This window comes from Stegodyphus dumicola, chromosome 5 (assembly GCF_044657685.1).
Source record: "Stegodyphus dumicola isolate Sdum_Otavi_A_Nest chromosome 5, ASM4465768v1".
NCBI classification, from domain to species: domain Eukaryota; kingdom Metazoa; phylum Arthropoda; class Arachnida; order Araneae; family Eresidae; genus Stegodyphus; species Stegodyphus dumicola.
The window spans coordinates 146,668,287-146,688,208 of NC_140772.1; the positions used below are offsets into that span (position 1 = coordinate 146,668,287).

A 19,922-nucleotide genomic window follows, 5' to 3' on the forward strand; every position below is an offset into this window, starting at 1 on the left:
GAAAAGGGGGAAGAATTATAAAATCGAGTCTTAATGTTTAAACGATTTTTCGCACATGTCTTCATAACGAACAATTCACATTAACGAACGATATCAAAATTTTATTGTTTCGCACCATCGAATGGAGACAAAAAAAATTATTTTCAATGAAACTTGCATAAAAATTGTAACTTTATTTCTGAATTTTTCAAATCTCCGGAATTTTTGGATTATTTGATGTTTGTGATTTTAAAATTTCAAAATATAAAAGCATATCCGATGTAAAATTTAGAAATTTTCACAGATTATAAAAGTAACTTTTAGCCGTTTTCCAAAACAATACAATAATGATTTAAAAATATTAATTGGGCAGTTTTCTACACCTTAAAAAAAACTGTAGCACTCTGAAGCAGAGGGGAAACATCCCCACATGCATTCACACTATGTAGATTCTTCATTATTTAATTTCTTTAAATATAATACAGGGCGATAATATTAAGTGGCAACAATTTGAAAAGTGAAACGACGCTTATCGGGAATTGACGCAAAATGCCAAAACGAAATTAATAGGCCTTCTGAGCAAATTACCCCTTTGGACTAAACATGAAATTTTATGGAATTTGTTTGGATAAAGAAGCTAGGCAAAAATATAAAAATCGTTTGCTTTTCGAACAGTCCCCAATGTGTCTAATCGTTTGAAAGTTTCATTTGAATTTTTGCTACTTGAATTTTTACTGAATTTGACTTGAAATTTTACTACTTGAATTTTTACTTAACATTTTTATTTCCAGCGTGGGACTGTGTATCGGAAATTCTAAAGATATGCTCATTTTAAAATTATTTTGCGATATTGCTTTTGAACTTAATTTTTGGGTTCAAGTGCTAAGAACATGATATTTAATAAATAAGGGTAGCACGCAAAATGTTAAAAAAACGACCCTTTGGACGTAATTTAAAATCCGAATCTTTCAGATTCTCTTTTTTATGCTAGTGCACTGTAAGCCTAAATTAAGACATTACGTAACGTTTAATGAGACACTAGCAGTCGCTATTTCGTGCCCATGTCAACGTCTCCACACAACCATCCTACTTCACATGCGACAGAAAGAACACATTGCGTATGGCTTTCCATTCTTATAAGTGGCTTCAGATATCAGTACATAGAATCTGCTTTTAAGTGGTCACGATTTTATATCGTTTAATGTTTTACTATCAGCTTTATTAACGAACACTTTCTAGTTACGCAACTTTACTAAAGAAATGAAATGCGCCAATCAAACTTGAAATGATGTTAAGAAATCGTAATATTATTGCTAGGAACATCCAATGAGAATTGATTCCAAATCCACAAGTCACCTGCATTTAAATGAACTTCGCTTCGAGAAACTTTAAGCGTATTCCAGGAACTCACGTAGGATCGAGAATGAGTGAGAACTTCTTAAATGTATGGCTATTTGTGAGGGTCAAGCATATAGTCTGATAGAGGAGACGCGAAATTCAACTTGGTGGTTTTCCATCTACAAGATATCATTTCTAAACTTCTGTTTCTCATTCTTCGCTTTGATTCTGGGAACATCGGTTCTAACGAATAGGTTTTCGGCTTAAGGTTGTTGTTTTGCTTAATTTTATGTTTTTACTTTGGCATGTTTCTTTTCCGTCTTCGAGAATTTCTTTTGCTATGTTTTATTGTAATATATCCATTTTTCAGCCCCTGACCCAATTTCCTGTGGGAAAGATTTACTGTGTAATTTATTGTAAGATTCAGACTCCTCATTCATAATTCTTCGCCTAGATAAATTCATGTGACATAATTTCTGAATCTTTTCCATAGCTTGTAAATGATTGAAAACGGTTTGTTAATTCATTATTTAGCAAATTCCTTTTTTGCTAGAAATAAGCCGCCATCTACAGGGTGGGCCAAATATAAGACCGACCAACGTTAAACACAAATAACTTTTTTTTTTTATTTTTCGACATAATTATTTTTTTCTTTTTGTAGGTTATATTTGAATTTTTGGAAATTTATTATGGAGCCATACATCGCGTTAAAATTATCGAGTTTTTCTACTCTTGTCAACGATCAATTGTTATGACGCAGCATAAATATCAGCAATATTTTAATTCCAGTGTACTGTTGGGTGCGGTGTTGTGGTCAATAGGGTTATCGGCCCATATTTCTTCGAGAATGAGGATGGAGCGCTGGAAACGATTTCCGGAGCTTCTTACAAAACAATGATTGAATACTTTTTGCGGCCAGTAGTGGAAAAGGATCCTTTTTTCATGGGAATATTTAAAAGACACCTTGTATGTTAATAAATCAGAGACTATTAGACAGCTGAAGCAGAATATTCGAGATGAAATACTGAGCCTTCAACCAGAAACAGTGCGTGGTTTAATGGAAAACGCGTTAAAAGGAGCCAATCTCCGTATCGAGAAAAAGGGTGGACCTTGGTCTGATGTCATATTTCATGCATAATTTCCATAAATATATTTAATGTATAAAAAATTAATTAAAATAAATAATTATTACAAGCGTTATCAATGTTTAACATTAGTAGGTCTTATTTGGCCCACCCTGTAGAATGCTTCTCAGCCGCCTATCGACAAAATCGCTGAACACTGGTAGTTGGGTCCCATGTTCGAATCCCGCGAACGTGCTGGCTGCATGGACGTTTCTGTGCAGTATGTATACGAGCCATGTGTAACGTGTATACGAGTCAGTTTCCCTTAGAAAGTCCTCCACGAAAGCATCCCCCCCTTAGGCCTATAACTCTCGGGGCTTTGCCGTAATTAAATAAACCAAACTAGTTAATTTGAAATGCTAACAGATTCGTATGTGTAACTATCACATGCGTACCTGTGTACCACCTACTTCAAAATAACTAAATTCAAACCTTCGATATCAAAACTGATCCTTTCTTTCTTATATACCTTCATCCTCAGAGCAAATAGAACGACTAAACTACTTTTATAACCTTTTGTGTTGAAGAAAGTAACGAATGAAGTAATGAATAAATTCTCTGTCTTTCTTCTATTGACGTTAAAAGTTTCAGATTTCGATCAACTTTTCTAAGATTTTGTTTTTTCGATGGCTCGATGACTGCCATATAACACTTTTTACGCTAGTGGCGTATTTCGCATAAAAATATTTTCAAACTTAGTTTAGATACAAGTTCCAGTGGACATGACACCAGAATTTCTCCTCTCGTTGTACAGGTATCGGTGTCTCGCCTCTCTTACTGTACTACCAGAACCATCGAAAGGATTTCCGATTTGCCAGTATTTAGAATGTCTCTATGCCGCAAAGATACTATACACATTTAAAGGCATATCGGTGCAGTAGTCAGCGCCGCTAATCATCATAAAGATCAGAGCGGCACTATCCGTTCACCACAAAACACACACAAAAATAAGATTTCATACGCAAAATGCCAATCCTCTTTCTAGATAATATTTCGGTCAACTTTCTTTTGAATGTGCTGTGACAGAATCTTGGAATTTTACACAATTTATGAGTTTAGAAAAGAAAATAATGCAGCCTTCACATCCAGTCTTATTATGGAAGTTATTTCTGGACATAAATTTTCAATGTATTTGTATTGCTCGGGAGGAATGCAAATACATTGGATTTCTTGTACAATGCAAATACATTGGATTTCTTGTACAATAGGCGATCGACTGTGTCCAATTATAGCTTGAATACTAGATGCACTATCAGAGAGAATTAAGGATGGTAAAGAAAGTTCTTTTGCGAAGCATATGGCTTCTTTGATTGCAAAAAGTTCTGCTTGAAAAACTGAGTTGTTATTGTTTAAACGAATATTCCAGTTTTTAATATTTGAATTTTTTCGGAATGCGCAATATGCACTACCAACGCCTGCTTCAGATTTCGAACCATCAGTATATATGGTGAGTTCATATTTATTGAGTTCAAAGGTTCCCAATAGGGATTTTGTGTAAAAATATGTAGGATGTAGCTCTAAGTTGTGTTTAAGATATTCAAAATCTGTGGGTTGAAATACATTATTATTCATTATGCTTTGAATTCTTAGTTTTGATATTCTTACTTTATTTGCTTCTTTTATTAGAGATAAAGTAATTGGAGGGATGCCTGTTATTATTTGTAGCGCACTAGTTGGAGTAGTTCTATATGCTTTTGCTAGAGAGAGGAGGAAAGGTCTTTGGATTGAAAGTAAATGTTTTTGAGCCTGAGAATTCAAGGTTAAACCCCAGACGGAAGCACCATATAGTAGTATTTTTTCAATAACTGTTATGTACCAAATTTTTTCTAATTTTGAGGATATACCCCAAGTGCTGGCTGTTACAGATCGAAGAGAATTGTGAAGGGTTAAAGTTTTGTTTTTGAGATATTGAATATGGAAATGCCAGGATTGCCGAGTATCTAATACTATTCCCAGATATGTGATGCTCTTGTCAATTTTGATTTTTTCTTGAGAAATTTTGATTATTGGCTTTCTTAGGTTTTTTATGGAAGTACCTCTTTTTGGAATATATAGTGCTTTACATTTCGTAGTAGAAATTTTAAGATGAAATTTATCTGTCCAGTTGCGGAAGATATTTAAAGAAAAGGTGGAGTTAATTTCTATTGATTTCCGGCTACTTGCGTTCACAATGAGAAGAAAATCATCTGCGTATGCTTGGATATGGGTATGATTAATATTGTCGTATAGTTTTAAAACTTCGTTTGCTATAAGATTCCAAAACGTAGGGCTTAAGCAAGATCCTTGAGGACAACCTTTTGTTAATTTATAATTTATTACACCGGAATCTGAAGAATATTGTAGAGTTCTATTGCATAGGTAGTCTTTGATAATATGAAGGATATCCTGAGGGCATGATATTATTTCTAGAATTGTTATGATGTCTTTCCAGCGGATAGAATCGAAGGCTGCTTGAATATCTATCGAAATTATTATTGAATGAAGATTCTTTGATTCATTCATCTTTAAGACTTCTTGCATTTTTTGAAAAGCGTGATCTGTTGATTTATTTGGTGTGAATCCATACTGATTTTCATGCATGATTTTCTTCATAAGCTGATTTTAATTGAAGTATACGTATGCGTTGAAATGGCGAATTTTGGTGAAATGTAACAACTGAATCACTGTATTTGAGAGAGCATATTTTTTAAAATTTCGACAAGTTTGTTTATATCTGTATGTTATATGTTAACTTAAAGAAAAGATATTACAAATTCGTTAAGCAGGGAGACTGAAAGTGAACATTTAAATCACAGAAAGTAGTTTTTCAAACTGTGGGAAATTTGTTAGGTATTTATTTACCAATTTTAATAATTTAATTATACTTTCAGCAAGATTTTGAGATGATGACAATAATTAAGACACAATAACACGCAGAAAAAATACTAATTCAGAAGTCAAACAACAAAAATCAGCGTTATATTTTCAAAATTTTGAAAGTTGCAAAATTTCAAAAAAAGAATTTTGAAAATATAACTCTGATTTTTGTTGTTTGACTTCTGAATTAGTATGGTGACAATAATTTAAAAAACAGACGTAGTTGAATATGAATGAACATAGTTTCGAAAGTTGCAGAATATGAACTTTAATTTGGTATTTATTAATATCTCTTTTTATATCTTATTAATAACTTGATAACCTGGTATGTACAAAAGAAAACGTGTATACGAGCCAGTTTCCCTTAGAAAGTCCTCCACGAAGGCATCCCTCCCTTCAGGCAGATAGCCCTCGTGTGCTTTGCCATAACTGAATAATCCAATCCTGTACAAAAGAAAGTTTATAATTTATACGGACTCCTTCATTGCACGGAAAGTATTTATTTATTTACCATCAGATGAGCAGCTGCACCGCCTTTAAGACATTCAGCTTTTACGCTCAACTGATGGAATCATCTACCAACTGTGTTGTTATGTAAAATACAATAAAATTTTAGAATTTTGATAATTACATAATAAAAATAAAATATCAAGAAATAAATATATAAATAATACAATAAATAATAAACATAAATAGATACAATAAATAAAAGTTAAAAATTTAGAATAAGATAAATACAATGGTGTTATATATGAAGTCAAATAAAGTATCAGAATTTTGAGAATTATATAATAAAAATTGAAGAAATTAAATATATAAAAACATAATACCTAAAGAAATATGAAAGTAAATGAAACGTAAATAGATAAGTAAATACTTAAGAAGATCATTACAAATTTTGAAAATGAACAACATAATGTATAAGAATAGTAGAGGCTGAGAATGTAAGATATGTAAAGAGTAAAGTATTTCATTATGGAGAATGAAGAGCAGTAATTGAATAAAAGTTGATGAGAAATAGTATTTGAATGAATTAGGATGACCTGAATGAAAAGTTCGTGGAAATTCTTGATAGAGAGTCATTCTTGAGTAAAAGACTTGACTAAAAATCTTGAGTTGAGAATTTATTAATATATTAAGGAGATGGAGTTAGAAAATATCCTTAAATTCTTGATCGAGCTTGAGAGATCTTGAAGGTTTAAATAAAGATAGTCTTGAGTGAAAGCATTAAAATGAGGTAGTAGAAAGAATGGCTTATTAAGTAAGGTAAATGAACAAAGAATAATGATTTCAAGTTCCTTTAAGATTATCGATGTTTGCGGAGATATAATTTATTATATTATGAAGATTATTTCTGAGAATATTACTTTTTAATAACTGTTGAAACCATAACTGAGAAGTTAAATTTTATGCTTTAAGGTGATAATCTTTAGTAATGTTGCAGTGAAAGAGATAATGATCTATTGTGCCTTCATTACCACAGGTACAGAGATTTGTATGCTGAAGTCCGAATCTATGAAGGTATTCTGGAAATGGACCATGAGCTGTTAGGAAAAATGTAATTGAACGGTTGGTAGATATTAATGATCTTGAAGGTTTTGATATGAAAGTAAAAGTTCTTCTGCCGGTAGTTGCTTCCGTCCAGGTTTGCTTCCATAAGTGCATTAATTCTGTTTCTAATTTTGTTTTTAGTAATGATATTGGATATGGAATTGAGTAATTTGGAAGGGAAGAATTGTTTGCAGCCCCTTTTGCTAGTTCGTCTGCGAGCTCGTTACCACTATTACCGATGTGTGCTTTAATCCATTTGAAATGTGGTCTATTATTGTTTTGAAATTGAGAAAGTAGAAAATGGATTTCTTGTACAGTAGGCGATCGACTGTGTCCAATTATAGCTTGAATACTAGATGCACTATCAGAGAGAATTAAGGATGGTAAAGAAAGTTCTTTTGCGAAGCATATGGCTTCTTTGATTGCAAAAAGTTCTGCTTGAAAAACTGAGTTGTTATTGTTTAAACGAATATTCCAGTTTTTAATATTTGATTTCCGGCTACTTGCGTTCACAATGAGAAGAAAATCATCTGCGTATGCTTGGATATGGGTATGATTAATATTGTCGTATAGTTTTAAAACTTCGTTTGCTATAAGATTCCAAAACGTAGGGCTTAAGCAAGATCCTTGAGGACAACCTTTTGTTAATTTATAATTTATTACACCGGAATCTGAAGAATATTGTAGAGTTCTATTGCATAGGTAGTCTTTGATAATATGAAGGATATCCTGAGGGCATGATATTATTTCTAGAATTGTTATGATGTCTTTCCAGCGGATAGAATCGAAGGCTGCTTGAATATCTATCGAAATTATTATTGAATGAAGATTCTTTGATTCATTCATCTTTAAGACTTCTTGCATTTTTTGAAAAGCATGATCTGTTGATTTATTTGGTGTGAATCCATACTGATTTTCATGCATGATTTTATTCTTATTTAGATGATATAAAAGTCTTGAAAGGATTAGTTTTTCAAGGAGTTTGCCCAACGTGGGAAGAAGGCATATTGGTCTATAAGTAGAGGGTTTGTGGCTGGTTTATTTTTCTTGAGGAGCAAAAGAACTTCTGCATTTTTTAATATATTAGGAAATGTTAAGTTATACCAGCAGGCGTTAATGAATGATATAATAATTTGTTGATAATTATAAAAAATAAGTTTTAAGATGATGTTGTCGATACCATCGGGACCTGGTGCTTTCCTGTTATTTAGTCTTTTGATGATATGTTCCAATTCATCGATCTTTGGAGGGATGATAACTGTTGGTGGATTAGGACGACGTGTAGAAGAACTGTTAGATGCTTCTGTATCTGTGGTATGATTCGATCTATATTCATCTTGTGGGAATAGTTTTGATAAAATTTCTAACGCAGCTTGGGAAGAGGAAATTGATTCAGAGAAGCTGTACATTGATAATGAAGGAGGAGTGAAAATTTTATTGTGCGCTATTTTGAAGGCGGAGCCATAAATTTTGGAGGTATAAGTGCAAAATGTTTTCCAACTATTAATTTTTGATATTCTGATATTTCTTTTATAATGCGCTCTTGCTTTTTGGAAAGCTATTTTATAGTGAGTTCACGGAAAGTATTAGAGACATGTTACTACTCCCCAGAATTCTGTAGTAGCTGAAGTTAAACTTAAATTTGAAGAACCGTGGATATGAGATTCTTTACCGCCGAGTTTCCGGGCATGTAGTTTTAAAACGTAATGAGCTGACTAAATCGCAATAGCTTATCGCTATGCAAAAGTCTCTGAGTACTAATAATAAAATAATTAATTTCTCCGTGATCGCACTGGTATAAATTATATATCCAGATATGCGTAGAGATATTAGCTATCCAATTAAACCTCTCCCTTTCCACCAAACCAACCACACGAGAGGACTTTCGGTTTGCTGCATATTTAGATTGCTGCCAAGCCGCACTGACACTATACATTTGCTGCCTTCTCCAAGATTCGAGCCCGGGCCCTTTGGCACGGCAATCAGAGACAGTAACCACTATACAGGTTGGGCGGCAATAAATATAGAGTTACAAAAGATTATTAGAAATCTGTTGAATGTGAAGTTATTTGTAATCTTTAAAAACTGTAACAATAGGGTTCATATTTGTAGCATCATGAACCAAAAATAATGTTTTACTTTCTTACAAATATGTATGATTGATTTTAATAGCTTTTTGTGCATACATTGACAAACGTCCATGCCTTCTCCGGGATTCGAACCCAGGCTCTTCGGTACAGTCAGCAACACTAGCCACAATGCAGGTTGGGTAGCTTACTCAGGTGTAAAAACTAATCATCAGTGCCGTTCATACCTGTGGAAACGGGTTTAAGCAGTAGCCAGTCAGTGAAGATATTGTTGCGCAGGTACGACTGCGCGGGCGACTCTGCGAAATCGTAGACCGAAACTCAGTTCACGTGTTCGTTGTGAGTGGTCGGTTCTTAACCACGTTGGCACCCATTCCATGCCTGAAATGTCTCTTGATGAACCTCTCTAGAGCAAGAAATCTGCTTAGTAACCAGTGGACTGCTTCGTCTGACCAGGCCAGCCTTATCCTCTCAGAGCAAGGAGCTCTGCGGTTGAAGGTCCAGCAGACTTCCTAATTCGATTCCTAGAATGAGTTCATCCAGAACATATTCTCTGACTTCAACAAACGAAAGATAAGTGAAAATGACTCTACTTGAATATGTAGTTTTACTTAATCTTAATTTAAAAGTAAATTGTGCTCAAAGTAGCTCTCAAGTAAATTGTTCTCAAAAATTTTCTTTCAATCGTTGCCTCGATCAAGGATAATCTTATTTTAGCACTTTACAGAGCAAGACGTCCTTTAACTTAATTATTTTGTATTGTAAGAATATATTAAGTTTAAAAATGAGAACAAGATGTTCATTTTTAGTCTGAGAGACTGACTTCAGGAAACGTTAGCGTGTTTTCTCTTAAATGAATCAGCAAATTTGTTAATCTTTTAAAGAATTTTATTTAACATATATGATTTGAAATGGTTCTCAGAAAATTCACTTAAACTGATTGTAAATGCAAGTTTTTATGAAATGTGTGTTAAAACAAAGTATTTTTGTGATACTAATACATGTGTAAGAGTCCAGCTAATAGTAGAAATTAAGTTAAAAATAAAAACTAGTTTGAGAACGCATGAAGTTAAAATTAGGCTTTGTAATTGCCAGAATATATTAAGTTTAAAAATGAGAACGAGATATTCCGTTTTAGTCCAAGAAACAGAGCTAAAACTTTGGAGTGCTTCTAATTAAATGAAGCAAATTCGTTATTCTTTAAATGAATGAAATTTATTGAATGTAAACCATTTAAAATTGTTTACCGGAAATTCGATTAAAGTGATTGTAAATGTAAAAGGTTTTGTGGAACATGTGTTTAAGTATTTTTGCGATGCTAGTAAAAACAGAAATATGGTTGTATGTGTGAAAGAGTTAAAAGTCAAGTTAATAGAATTTAAGTTAAAAATAAAAGCTAGCTTCAGATTGAATGAAATTTAAAGTTAGTTTTTTGTAATTATCAAAATTAATTAAGTTTAAAAATGAGAACGATTTGTTCATCTGAGAGGCTGAGTTTAGGAAACTTTGGAGTGCTTCCAATTAAGTGAAGCAAATTCGTTACTCTTTATTTTATTATAAAAGAATTTTATTGAATGTAAACAATTTAAAATTGTTTTCAGGAAATTCAGTTAAAGTTATTGTAAACCTAAAAATATTTTTGTAACTGCTTGTAAAACAGGAATGAGTGTGTATGTATGAAAGTCAAGCTAGTAGTAGATTTTACGTAAAAAACGAAAATTACTTTGAGAAAGCCATGACATTTTAAGGTAGGCTTACCAGCGAATGCTAAGTTAATTTTTCACTTAGCGCCTGAGGGCTGAGAATTGAATGTAGGGTGTATTTTTGAGGTGTGGTATGTGAAAATTCTAACATGCAGGTTGTTTGAAGCAGTAACTCTTTATATGAACACATGCTGTTCAGTAGAAAACAGTTTGCTTCAGCAAGACCTCGCAGGGGGGGGGGGAGATTTCAAAGTTGGAAAGAAAGTGGTGATTAAACCCATATGATGTCAAATGAAAGTACACTGAAACCTGTTTTTGTGCGGTCTTTGTTTGTGCGATTTTTTTATTTGTGCAATTTTTTGCCCGGTATATAAAAATTTCAGTCAAATTGGAACGTAATTGACGAAGTTACCAATTAAAAAAATAGTAAGTTTGATCGGCCATTTTGTTTGTTTCGACTTGCCATGGCATAGTGGTAAAGGGGATCGCGGACTGCGATACCGAAGGTCCCGGTTTGGAATCCCGGAGAAGGCATGAGTGTAAAAATTCTGTTCCTTTATAGGAGGTAACGGTACCCACCTATTAGGTGCGTTATTATAATCTTTATTTAATAATTAAAATTTTTATTTTAAATTGTTAAAGTGAGTTTTTTTCCTATGTTGATATTCTTTACCGAACTTGCTACAAATGCCGATAGTTTAGGAATCTTTCTAAGAAAGGAGGCGCTCACGCATGCTAAGTAACTTTCTAGATTTTCATCCTTAAAAACCCTACTTATCGCCACAAGTCATGTTTACATCCACCTGTTGCTTTGCCAACTGGCCAACTTTGCCAACAACACTGGGAGAAATTGAATCTATTCATTTTCTCATCCCCTCTACGCGCTTTTGAACAAGATGCGTGTGAAGGTATGAGACAGACCCCGGGTGTAACTTCACCCGTAGTTTGTAAAAAACAATGTATTAATTCATGAGGAATTTGGCAAAGCACAATTTCATGTCTACTTGCACAATTGGCACACAATTGTTATAAATGTTAGGAAATCAAATAACATTCTTATCTGTAATTAAAAATAATAAGAAATGTTACAAAATTTGTATAGGCGTTTGCCCGGAAGTACTATTAATTTCGTTTTGGCATTTTGCGTCGAAAACTTTAAATGTCCGTTTCACTTTTCAAATTGTTGCCACCCAATTTTATCGCCCTGTGTTATATTTAAAGAAATTAAATGATGAAGTATCTGCAGAAATGTATGTAAGTTTCTCGCATTGTGATAAAACGACTGTACCTAGAGCCATCCAATTCTAAATAACGTAATCTTCTCGAATATGGGCATCTGGAAGCCCTAATTTGGAATTTGTTTTATTATCGATTTCATATTTTGTATCACTTTAACGAATTTTTGATTAACAAACTCAACGATTTAAAAACGAGCAGTGGCAACACTATGCGAAAACAATATCTTCAACGCGCGAGACTTTGTATCGGAAATTCTAAAGATATGCTCTTTTTTTAATTATTTAGCGATATTACTGTTAAATTGAATTTTATGGTTTAAGTGCGAAAAACATGTTTAATAAATAAAGGTAACACATGAATCATTAAGAAAACGCCCCTTTGGGCGTAATATAAAATCTTAAAGGTTTCAGTTTTTATTATTTTATTGTTTTAATATATTGTAAATGTTGACTAAAACTGTTCCAATTGCTTGTGTAACTATGTGCTTTTATTTGTATTTAAAGAACTTTTAGCAGTAACTTCTGTCATCAGGTTATCAACACCTGTTAGATTTTATGTGCGGGACAGTTACGCTATATTTCATTTAATCCTCATCAGTAATTATTCGAACCATACACTATTTCGTAATAATCGATCAGTTTCGAAGGGCTTGGACTCCGAGTCCTCCAGTGCTAACACCACTTCTGAGATCTGAATTAATATTCTTCTGAATCTGATCTTCTGAGATCTAAAAATAAATATTTTATTGCATTTAAACTCCAGTGCTAACACAATACAAATTGGATGCAATTTCCTGTGTGTTTATTTTAGTCAGCATCTTAAAATATATTGATTCCCAGTGGTGTTTTTTTATTACGGCAAAGCACTCTAGCGCTTTGCCGTAACTCTGGCTAAGGGAAGGGATGCTTTCGAGGAGGACTTTCTAAGGGAAACTGGCTCCGTATACACATTACAGATGGGGAAAACACGCATGCAGCAAGTCCGTTCGCCTAGAATCGAGTCTAGGTCGGAACTCCCAGTATTCAGCGACTTAACCGCTCGGCCACCTTGTTGACCCTCAACAAAAGCATAGTAGGGTGAGATAAATATCAAACAACTCGCAAATTTCTCTTTTGGGAAAATTAAAGAAGAGCAAAGCATTTGAGACTCTTGCATTGACAGTTCGTTTTTAACTTATCTAAAAGAATTATGTAAAAATTATATTATAGAAGGTTATTAAATACCTTCGACAGGCCACGAAGGCCAAAGTAATTGAATCGTACTTTTGGAATTGCTTCGTTTGCAGTTTGATGAGTGCTACGAATTTTTAAGAGCACATCCAAAAGCAAATTTAACAAACATCATAACTAAATTCAGTCCCATAATGACTAATGGGGTGTGCATCAAATCTTTAAATGCACTATTAAGCTTATGAGTAAGTAATTGTGCTAGCACAATCACAAAGAATTACAAGCTATTGTGACAATGGATTCTTTATTAAGAAGAAAGCAATAAAACTCAGCTCGAGAAGAACCAAATAAGTTGAAAACTCCAGAAATATTTAAAAGGAATTGATAATTAAAATGTAATTCAGAATTGCAATTTTACTGTTATCTACAATATGTCTTCAAAAATGTTAACTGCCAAATCTTCGAAACTACAGGAAAAGAAATCGGATGCGGAAACCACATGGCTTTCTTATACAGAATATTAAATTATAAGCAGTTTTTCTGCATTTCATTTAAACTTACTTCTTCGAGTTATACATTTTTTATAAAAAATATATGTTATTGGAATTTAGCAAATATTCTAGAAAATGCTAATCCATTGGAAAAAATCTTTTCCATGATAAAGTAAATTTTTAAAAACGTCAGAAAAAATAGCAGTTAAAATTAATAACAAAACAAGAAGAATAAATCTTCAATCATATCAATATTTTTAATGTACAGCATTTAGAAACAACTTAGTAAAATACATATGAAAATTAAATAATGTGCAAGAAACTAAAACTGGTAAATTTGAGAACGAACATCCTCAGAATGTTTGACAACTGAAGTCCTCCGGACAATGCAGTATGAATGTCCTCAGGATGTGAAATTGGTGAAGTCCTCAGGACATCCGAGAATCAACATCTTCAGGACATCCTCTCATATCCCAGGACATAGCGACTTAAATAAGACATCCTCAGGATGTTAAATTACGATGTTCTCAGGACATCTGAGAATCAACATACTCAGGACATCCTAATTATGTCCCGGGATATTTCGACTTAAATAGGACATCCTGAGGATGTTTTGTGTTATGGGGGTATATTTCTGATTCAATTAAATCGGTTTTAACTTCGCGGCGAGGCAGAAATACAAAAAAAAAAAAAAAAAAAAATTCTTTAGAAACTCAAAGATAGACAAAAACATAAAACGCCAATTCATTTAAAACAAAAAAAAATTTACAATTAAAATTAGAGTTCAGTTTCTACACAAAAACAAGCAATTCGGCCAGCAGGCAGATTTTAGGTGCAGAAAACTAAGTTTCCTTTTGGTCCCACTCGACAAAAAGACAGTGAAGGTGCAGAAAGATTTAATTCTGGTTGCAATTTGATTTAATTCTGGTTTAATTAATCTAATAGGTACAGAAAGATTCTGCTAAGTTTCAAATGTAAACAAATATGGCTGCTATGTTAATCAAAAATCAGGCGTAGCTGCACTTAAACAATTTTTAAATTGTTGATGATTCTACAACGATGGCATGCAGAGCACATAAAAGGCATAAAAACCTTAACCGAATGATAAGAACAGCATAACCATTTTCCATGATTAAGTAAATATTCGCGATTTACTATCATATAAGAATAAACGGAGCTCAGGGAGCCGAGTAACAGTGTACAACTACTCGTTTTTGAGTTATGCGAGATAGATACATACAAACGAACGTACAGACGCCACGAAAAAAATTCTGATCTGAATCTATTTTGGATCAACTTTATAATTGGTTTGAGGAAAAAAAAGCCCTTTGTGTCTTTACGTAGAGATGTCACGCAAAAACATAGTTAAATTGCATTCGATAGCGGTCAAAATTGATATTTTCGTTGAAATATGATACCCGGAATTTTTTGTACTTCCTTTACTTCGTACAAGGAAGTAACATTCAGTGGCGGTTAGAATATTAAACAAAACATTGCTATATTGATAAATAATAGTAAATGGGAATCAGAGTTCTTTGAAAATTAAACTGAAGCAAATTTTCTATTTCTGTAATATTATTATTGTGAATTATTTAAACCAGCGGTTCTCAACCTTTCGACTAACAAGTACCATGTAAATAAATACTGAAAAACGTAAGTACCACCGCTACATTTTACAATGATTTTTTTCAGTTTCTCAACAGAAATATTAAAAATGAATATATTTTGCCATTTGCACAACCTATTGGCTGTTTGTATTAAATATGCATATATAAAAAATATATTAGGTTAAAAATGGGTTACAATTTTTACTATCAAAATTTAAGTTGTAATACTTTAATTCTAAAATTGAGTGCGAAATTTGGGTCCGTTTAAGGAAGACACATTTCCTTGTGTCTGGTCTTATTTCACTTAGTTTTAACAGGAAATTAGGATCCACTTTTAATTTTGTTTCGCATTTAATTTTTAAATATAACATGGATGAAAATCATTGTTCACACAAATAGGTTTGTGCAAAAAGGGAATAAAAAATTAATAGCTTTATTTGAATTGCCTTTAAAGTTATTTTTCGGTTCAGATAAAAGTTAACCAGTGCATTATTTTTGAAATCTTCAGTTAGAGTTCGATCACAGGAAACTTCTATCAATTTTTCTTTTTCTTCACGAGATTTTTGAATTTAATAGTTTAAAATACTTTTTCTTTGCGTACCATCTATGTTTCTCTTGCGTACCACCGGTTAGAGCACCTGATTTAAACTATTAAAAATTTTGATTAATTAATGAATGCTGCCTTCTTTACTGGCAAATAAGGAAATAAATTAGAACTTATTTTGGTTTTAATAATCTTGATAGCTCAATAAATCTTGAAGTGTAAAATAAAAAAAATGGGAGAAGAAAAAATTTTAGAAGAAAAAAATTAGGTTTGGGAAGAAAAATGAAAAGGAAATTTAAAGTTATTTTCAATGGAAAAGATAAAAGTAAAGTTCTATTTGTGAAAAAAACAAAAGAAAAAAATTGAACTTGCGAAAAAAAATCTTAACTTTTGCAAAATAAATAAATTGTAAATTTAAAAACTCTTCTTACTTCCTTGTACGAAGTAAAAAGGAAGTGAAGGAAAAAAGGAAATTCCGGGTAATCGCGAAAATTTTCAGGCAGCATATTTCAACGAAAATATCCCATTTTGACCTCTTTCAAATGCAATTTAACGATGTATTTCCGTGATATCTGTATGTAAGGACAGAATAAAACACTCCAAAAAAATTATAAAACTGCTTTAAAACCTCCAAAAAAATTATAAAACTGCTTTAAAATGAATTCTGAAGAGAATTTTTCGTGTCGTCTCTACAAACGTATGTACGTATCTCGCATAACTCAAAATCGAGTATCCTCAGAACGTTGAAATTTTGTATATAGGACTGCTATAACATGTAGATGTTCATCTCGTATTTTGGTTGCAATCGGCCTCTCCAAACGTATATAAATATATTTATATATATGTCCACTCTGTTACCCGGCTCATTGATCTCAGTTTCTTTACTCTTATATGTTTGTAAATTGTACATTTTTTGCTTTAAAAATGATTGAATTATGTTGTTCTTATCTTCCGGTTAAGGTTTTTATGCCTTTAGTAAATCTGTATGCAATATTTTTAGAATTATCAACAATTTTAAAATTGTTTAAGTGCTGCTAAGCCTAATAATGTTTTTGATGGCGGCTATTGCTCTTGTTTACATTTGAAACAGCAAGATAGCGGATTTGTTGCCAATCTAGAGAAACTTAGCTTCGCAACAACAAAGATAACGCCTTCATTTATTATTGCCAATTAAATCATACTTAATCCATTTTGGAATTTTTTCGAGGAAATAAGTGTTTAAGATTTACTTCGTAATTTTTAATACAGATATTTTGAGTTTTTATGTATGTTTGCCTTGTCGCGAAGTGAAAACTGAATTAATTGAATGAGAAATAGTCAATCGTCTGTGAAAAACTGTTTCTTTTTTGTTTTCTTTGCTTAATTTCTTTTATACATAGTTCTAGCTTTATTGTAGTATTTGAATAGAACATGTGGGAACGATTAGATAATTCTTTAAATGATATAAATTTTGTGCATTCTGAGTTATAATATGAACGAAATATAATACTGTTAAATAAACCTAGCGCCAGAGTGTCGCTATGGTAAACAAAGTGAATTTTAGAGAATGCATTTATTCTATTGTGGTTTATGCGCTGTCGGCGAAGTAGGTTTAATTCAATCTAATAAGTTTAAATGAAATGCAAGAAAAAATGCGCATAATTTAATATTCCGTACAAGGAAGTCATCACGTACAAGGAAGTACACATCAGATTTTTTTTTAAAACAAAAAGCGAAGATAAAAAGTTAAACTTCAAAAATAACTTTAATTTTTGTCATTAAAGTAAAAATGTGAAAAGGAAAAAATATGTAAAATTTTAAAAATGAAAAGAATGTAAGAAATAAGTTTACTTATGAGTTTTAGATAACAAAAACACATTTACTTCGAATAAAACTGTATGTACGAACCGAAACTGCCACGGATATATCACAGATATATTTAGTTAGCACAGGTACAAACATATTACACTACGCTTTCTTCTATATCGCTCTCTTTCACTGTCTGAAGTGGCCCGACAGTTGATTCTTGTCTTTTGAGCTCAGAAACTTGAGCATGCAAACTTGTGGTAAAAAAGGTTTGTTAACCATTCCTTCAAAGACTCCTTTGAGAGGTCAAACTCGTCTGCAGACCACGACCTCTTCCATTAAGGATTTTTTTTTTTTTTTTTTTGTTTGTTTAAATTTTCTCAAGTTTTCAACCTGCTTCCTCTTTGCATAAAAAAGACGTTTGTACGCATCGTCTGCAGCTGTCAGTGATGCTACTTTGATATTAGGTTTGTAATTACTAGAAAGTCTTCTTGGTGCTTCAGAAGAGTCAAAACCATTCATCTGAACTCTCCAGGATGTCTGGGTTTGAATCATCAGAGGCCATATTACAACCCCATTCATTCCCATCCCATGGTTCTGACTGCGAAGCGTCGCGTGTTGCAACGACAGCCGATGGATTTAGACGTTTTGGTATGCGGGGACTGTCTTGTGATATCCAAAGAAATACGATTTTCCAGGAACAGAGTCGTTAGGTAAAGGTACGCCGTCGTCTACAGAGCGGTAGATTTGAGCTGGAGTCGTCCGATGGGAGAATTCTGTTTTGGGACTTTGTCTTCTATTTTCTGATTCACGTATATTGAAAAGCGGAGGTGGAACTATCATTCCGCGAGCTACGTTCCGTCTCTTACCAGATGATGGATCGTGGCTAATTAGCCAATAGGTCTTCATTTCCGCTTTGCCCTGAAAATGAAATTTATTTTAAAGAAAATTTAATTTAAAGATAAAACACAAAGAATGCTACGAGAACTCGGAATGTAACGAACTAATAAATAAAATAGAATAAATTTTACATAAGAATTGAAAAAAAAAATCTGAAAGGTTTCGGATTTTAAATTACGTTGAAAGGGGCGTTTTTCTAATATTTTGTGTTACCTTTATTTATCATGTTCTTCGCACTTAAATCATAAAATTCAGTTCAACAGCAATATCGCAAAATAATTTTAAAATGAGCATATCTTTAGAATTTTCGATACACAGTCTCGCGCGTTGAAGATAAAAATGTTCTTTTTGTACAACGATGCCATTGCTCGCTTTGAAACCCTCGAGTTTGTTAATCAAAAATATTTTGTAAAAAAACGTTTTACAAAATATGAAGTCGATAATAAAACAAATTCCAAATTTGGACTTCCACATGCCCATATTCGTTGGAGGATTACGTTATTCAAAATTGGACGGCTCTAGGTAACGTTGTTTATCACAATGCGAGAAACATACATACATAGATGCGGATTCTTCATTATTTAATTTCTTTAAGTATAATACAGGGCTCTAATATTTCGTGGCAAGAATTTAAAAAGTGAAACAGCGCTTTTAGTGAATCGACACAAAATGCCGAAAAGAAATTAATAATCCTTCTGTGCAAATTCTTCCTTTGGACTAATAATAAATCAGTTTCTATAATTGACTTGATTATCTTAGAACAGTAGACTGCGGTTAATATTATCGAGGTTAATGATATAATTCGGATGTTGTTATAGAATCGCCCAAGTCCTGCTCGTTAACACAGAAAATACTTCGTTTGTTGTGATCAACAGGTCGGTGACCGTGATCAAAGTGTGGAATATATTTTTTAAATTGAAATAAAATCGCTAAAAATATGAGCAAACAGATTATAAAATTTGTCAAGTGCCAGAAAAATGTCGCTTAGGAAGCGGTCAATCATTTAAGATTGGGCCAAAACAAAAAATCTGAGTTTGATATAGATTTTCAATTTGTTCTGCGATGTTTCTATCTGACTTTTTAAAGTATTTTAATCGGGCACGAGAAAGTTATGGTAATGTCTGTTTTCTCGATTTCTGGAAAGCAAAAGAGTAAAATTACGTTTACAGCTAATACAGTAGTCAATTACAATTTCCGACGTAGCTTTCTCTAAAAATATGTTTCGTTCTGCATTGCACTGGAATGTAAACCAATTTAATTAGAATTCTACTAAAAACATCTAACTAAATACAAAATCTGTAACAATACACTTACGTCAAACTAAGATTGCATTTTCTGCCTAATTTTACATTGGCATGTTCTATTCAAGTGAGGAATGCTCTCTGAATATTAAGAGAACGTTTACTGTCACGGGATACGGAATCGGTCAAGTGATTTCAAGAAATATTATGCGCCGTTCATAAATAAACTTTTGCATTAAACTTTGAAAATACGATTAAATACATTATGAACGGTTCCGAAGCAAACTTCTGCATTTCCTAATTAAAAT

General features: G+C 32.6%; 1 protein-coding gene across 15 annotated transcripts in view; it reads right to left on the reverse strand.

The window, feature by feature from the left end:
- Nucleotides 1-5,592: 5,592 nt before the first annotated feature.
- The window catches only part of LOC118180493 (transcription factor unc-3-like), an 81,445-nt gene continuing 67,115 nt past the window's right edge, over nt 5,593-19,922 (reverse strand). For 10 of the 15 annotated variants that reach the window (XR_015041285.1, XR_015041290.1, XR_015041289.1 and 7 more), the window contains one exon: nt 17,513-18,394. Coding sequence is in view for 6 of the 15 variants with exons in the window: in XM_085817176.1 (XP_085673302.1) it covers nt 18,379-18,394 (16 nt within the window). In the remaining 9 variants the exon portion in view is untranslated. Of the gene's footprint in view, nt 5,742-17,512; nt 18,395-19,922 lie in introns of those variants that run through there. The other 5 variants (XM_085817172.1, XM_085817174.1, XM_085817173.1 and 2 more) reach the window with 2 other exon arrangements.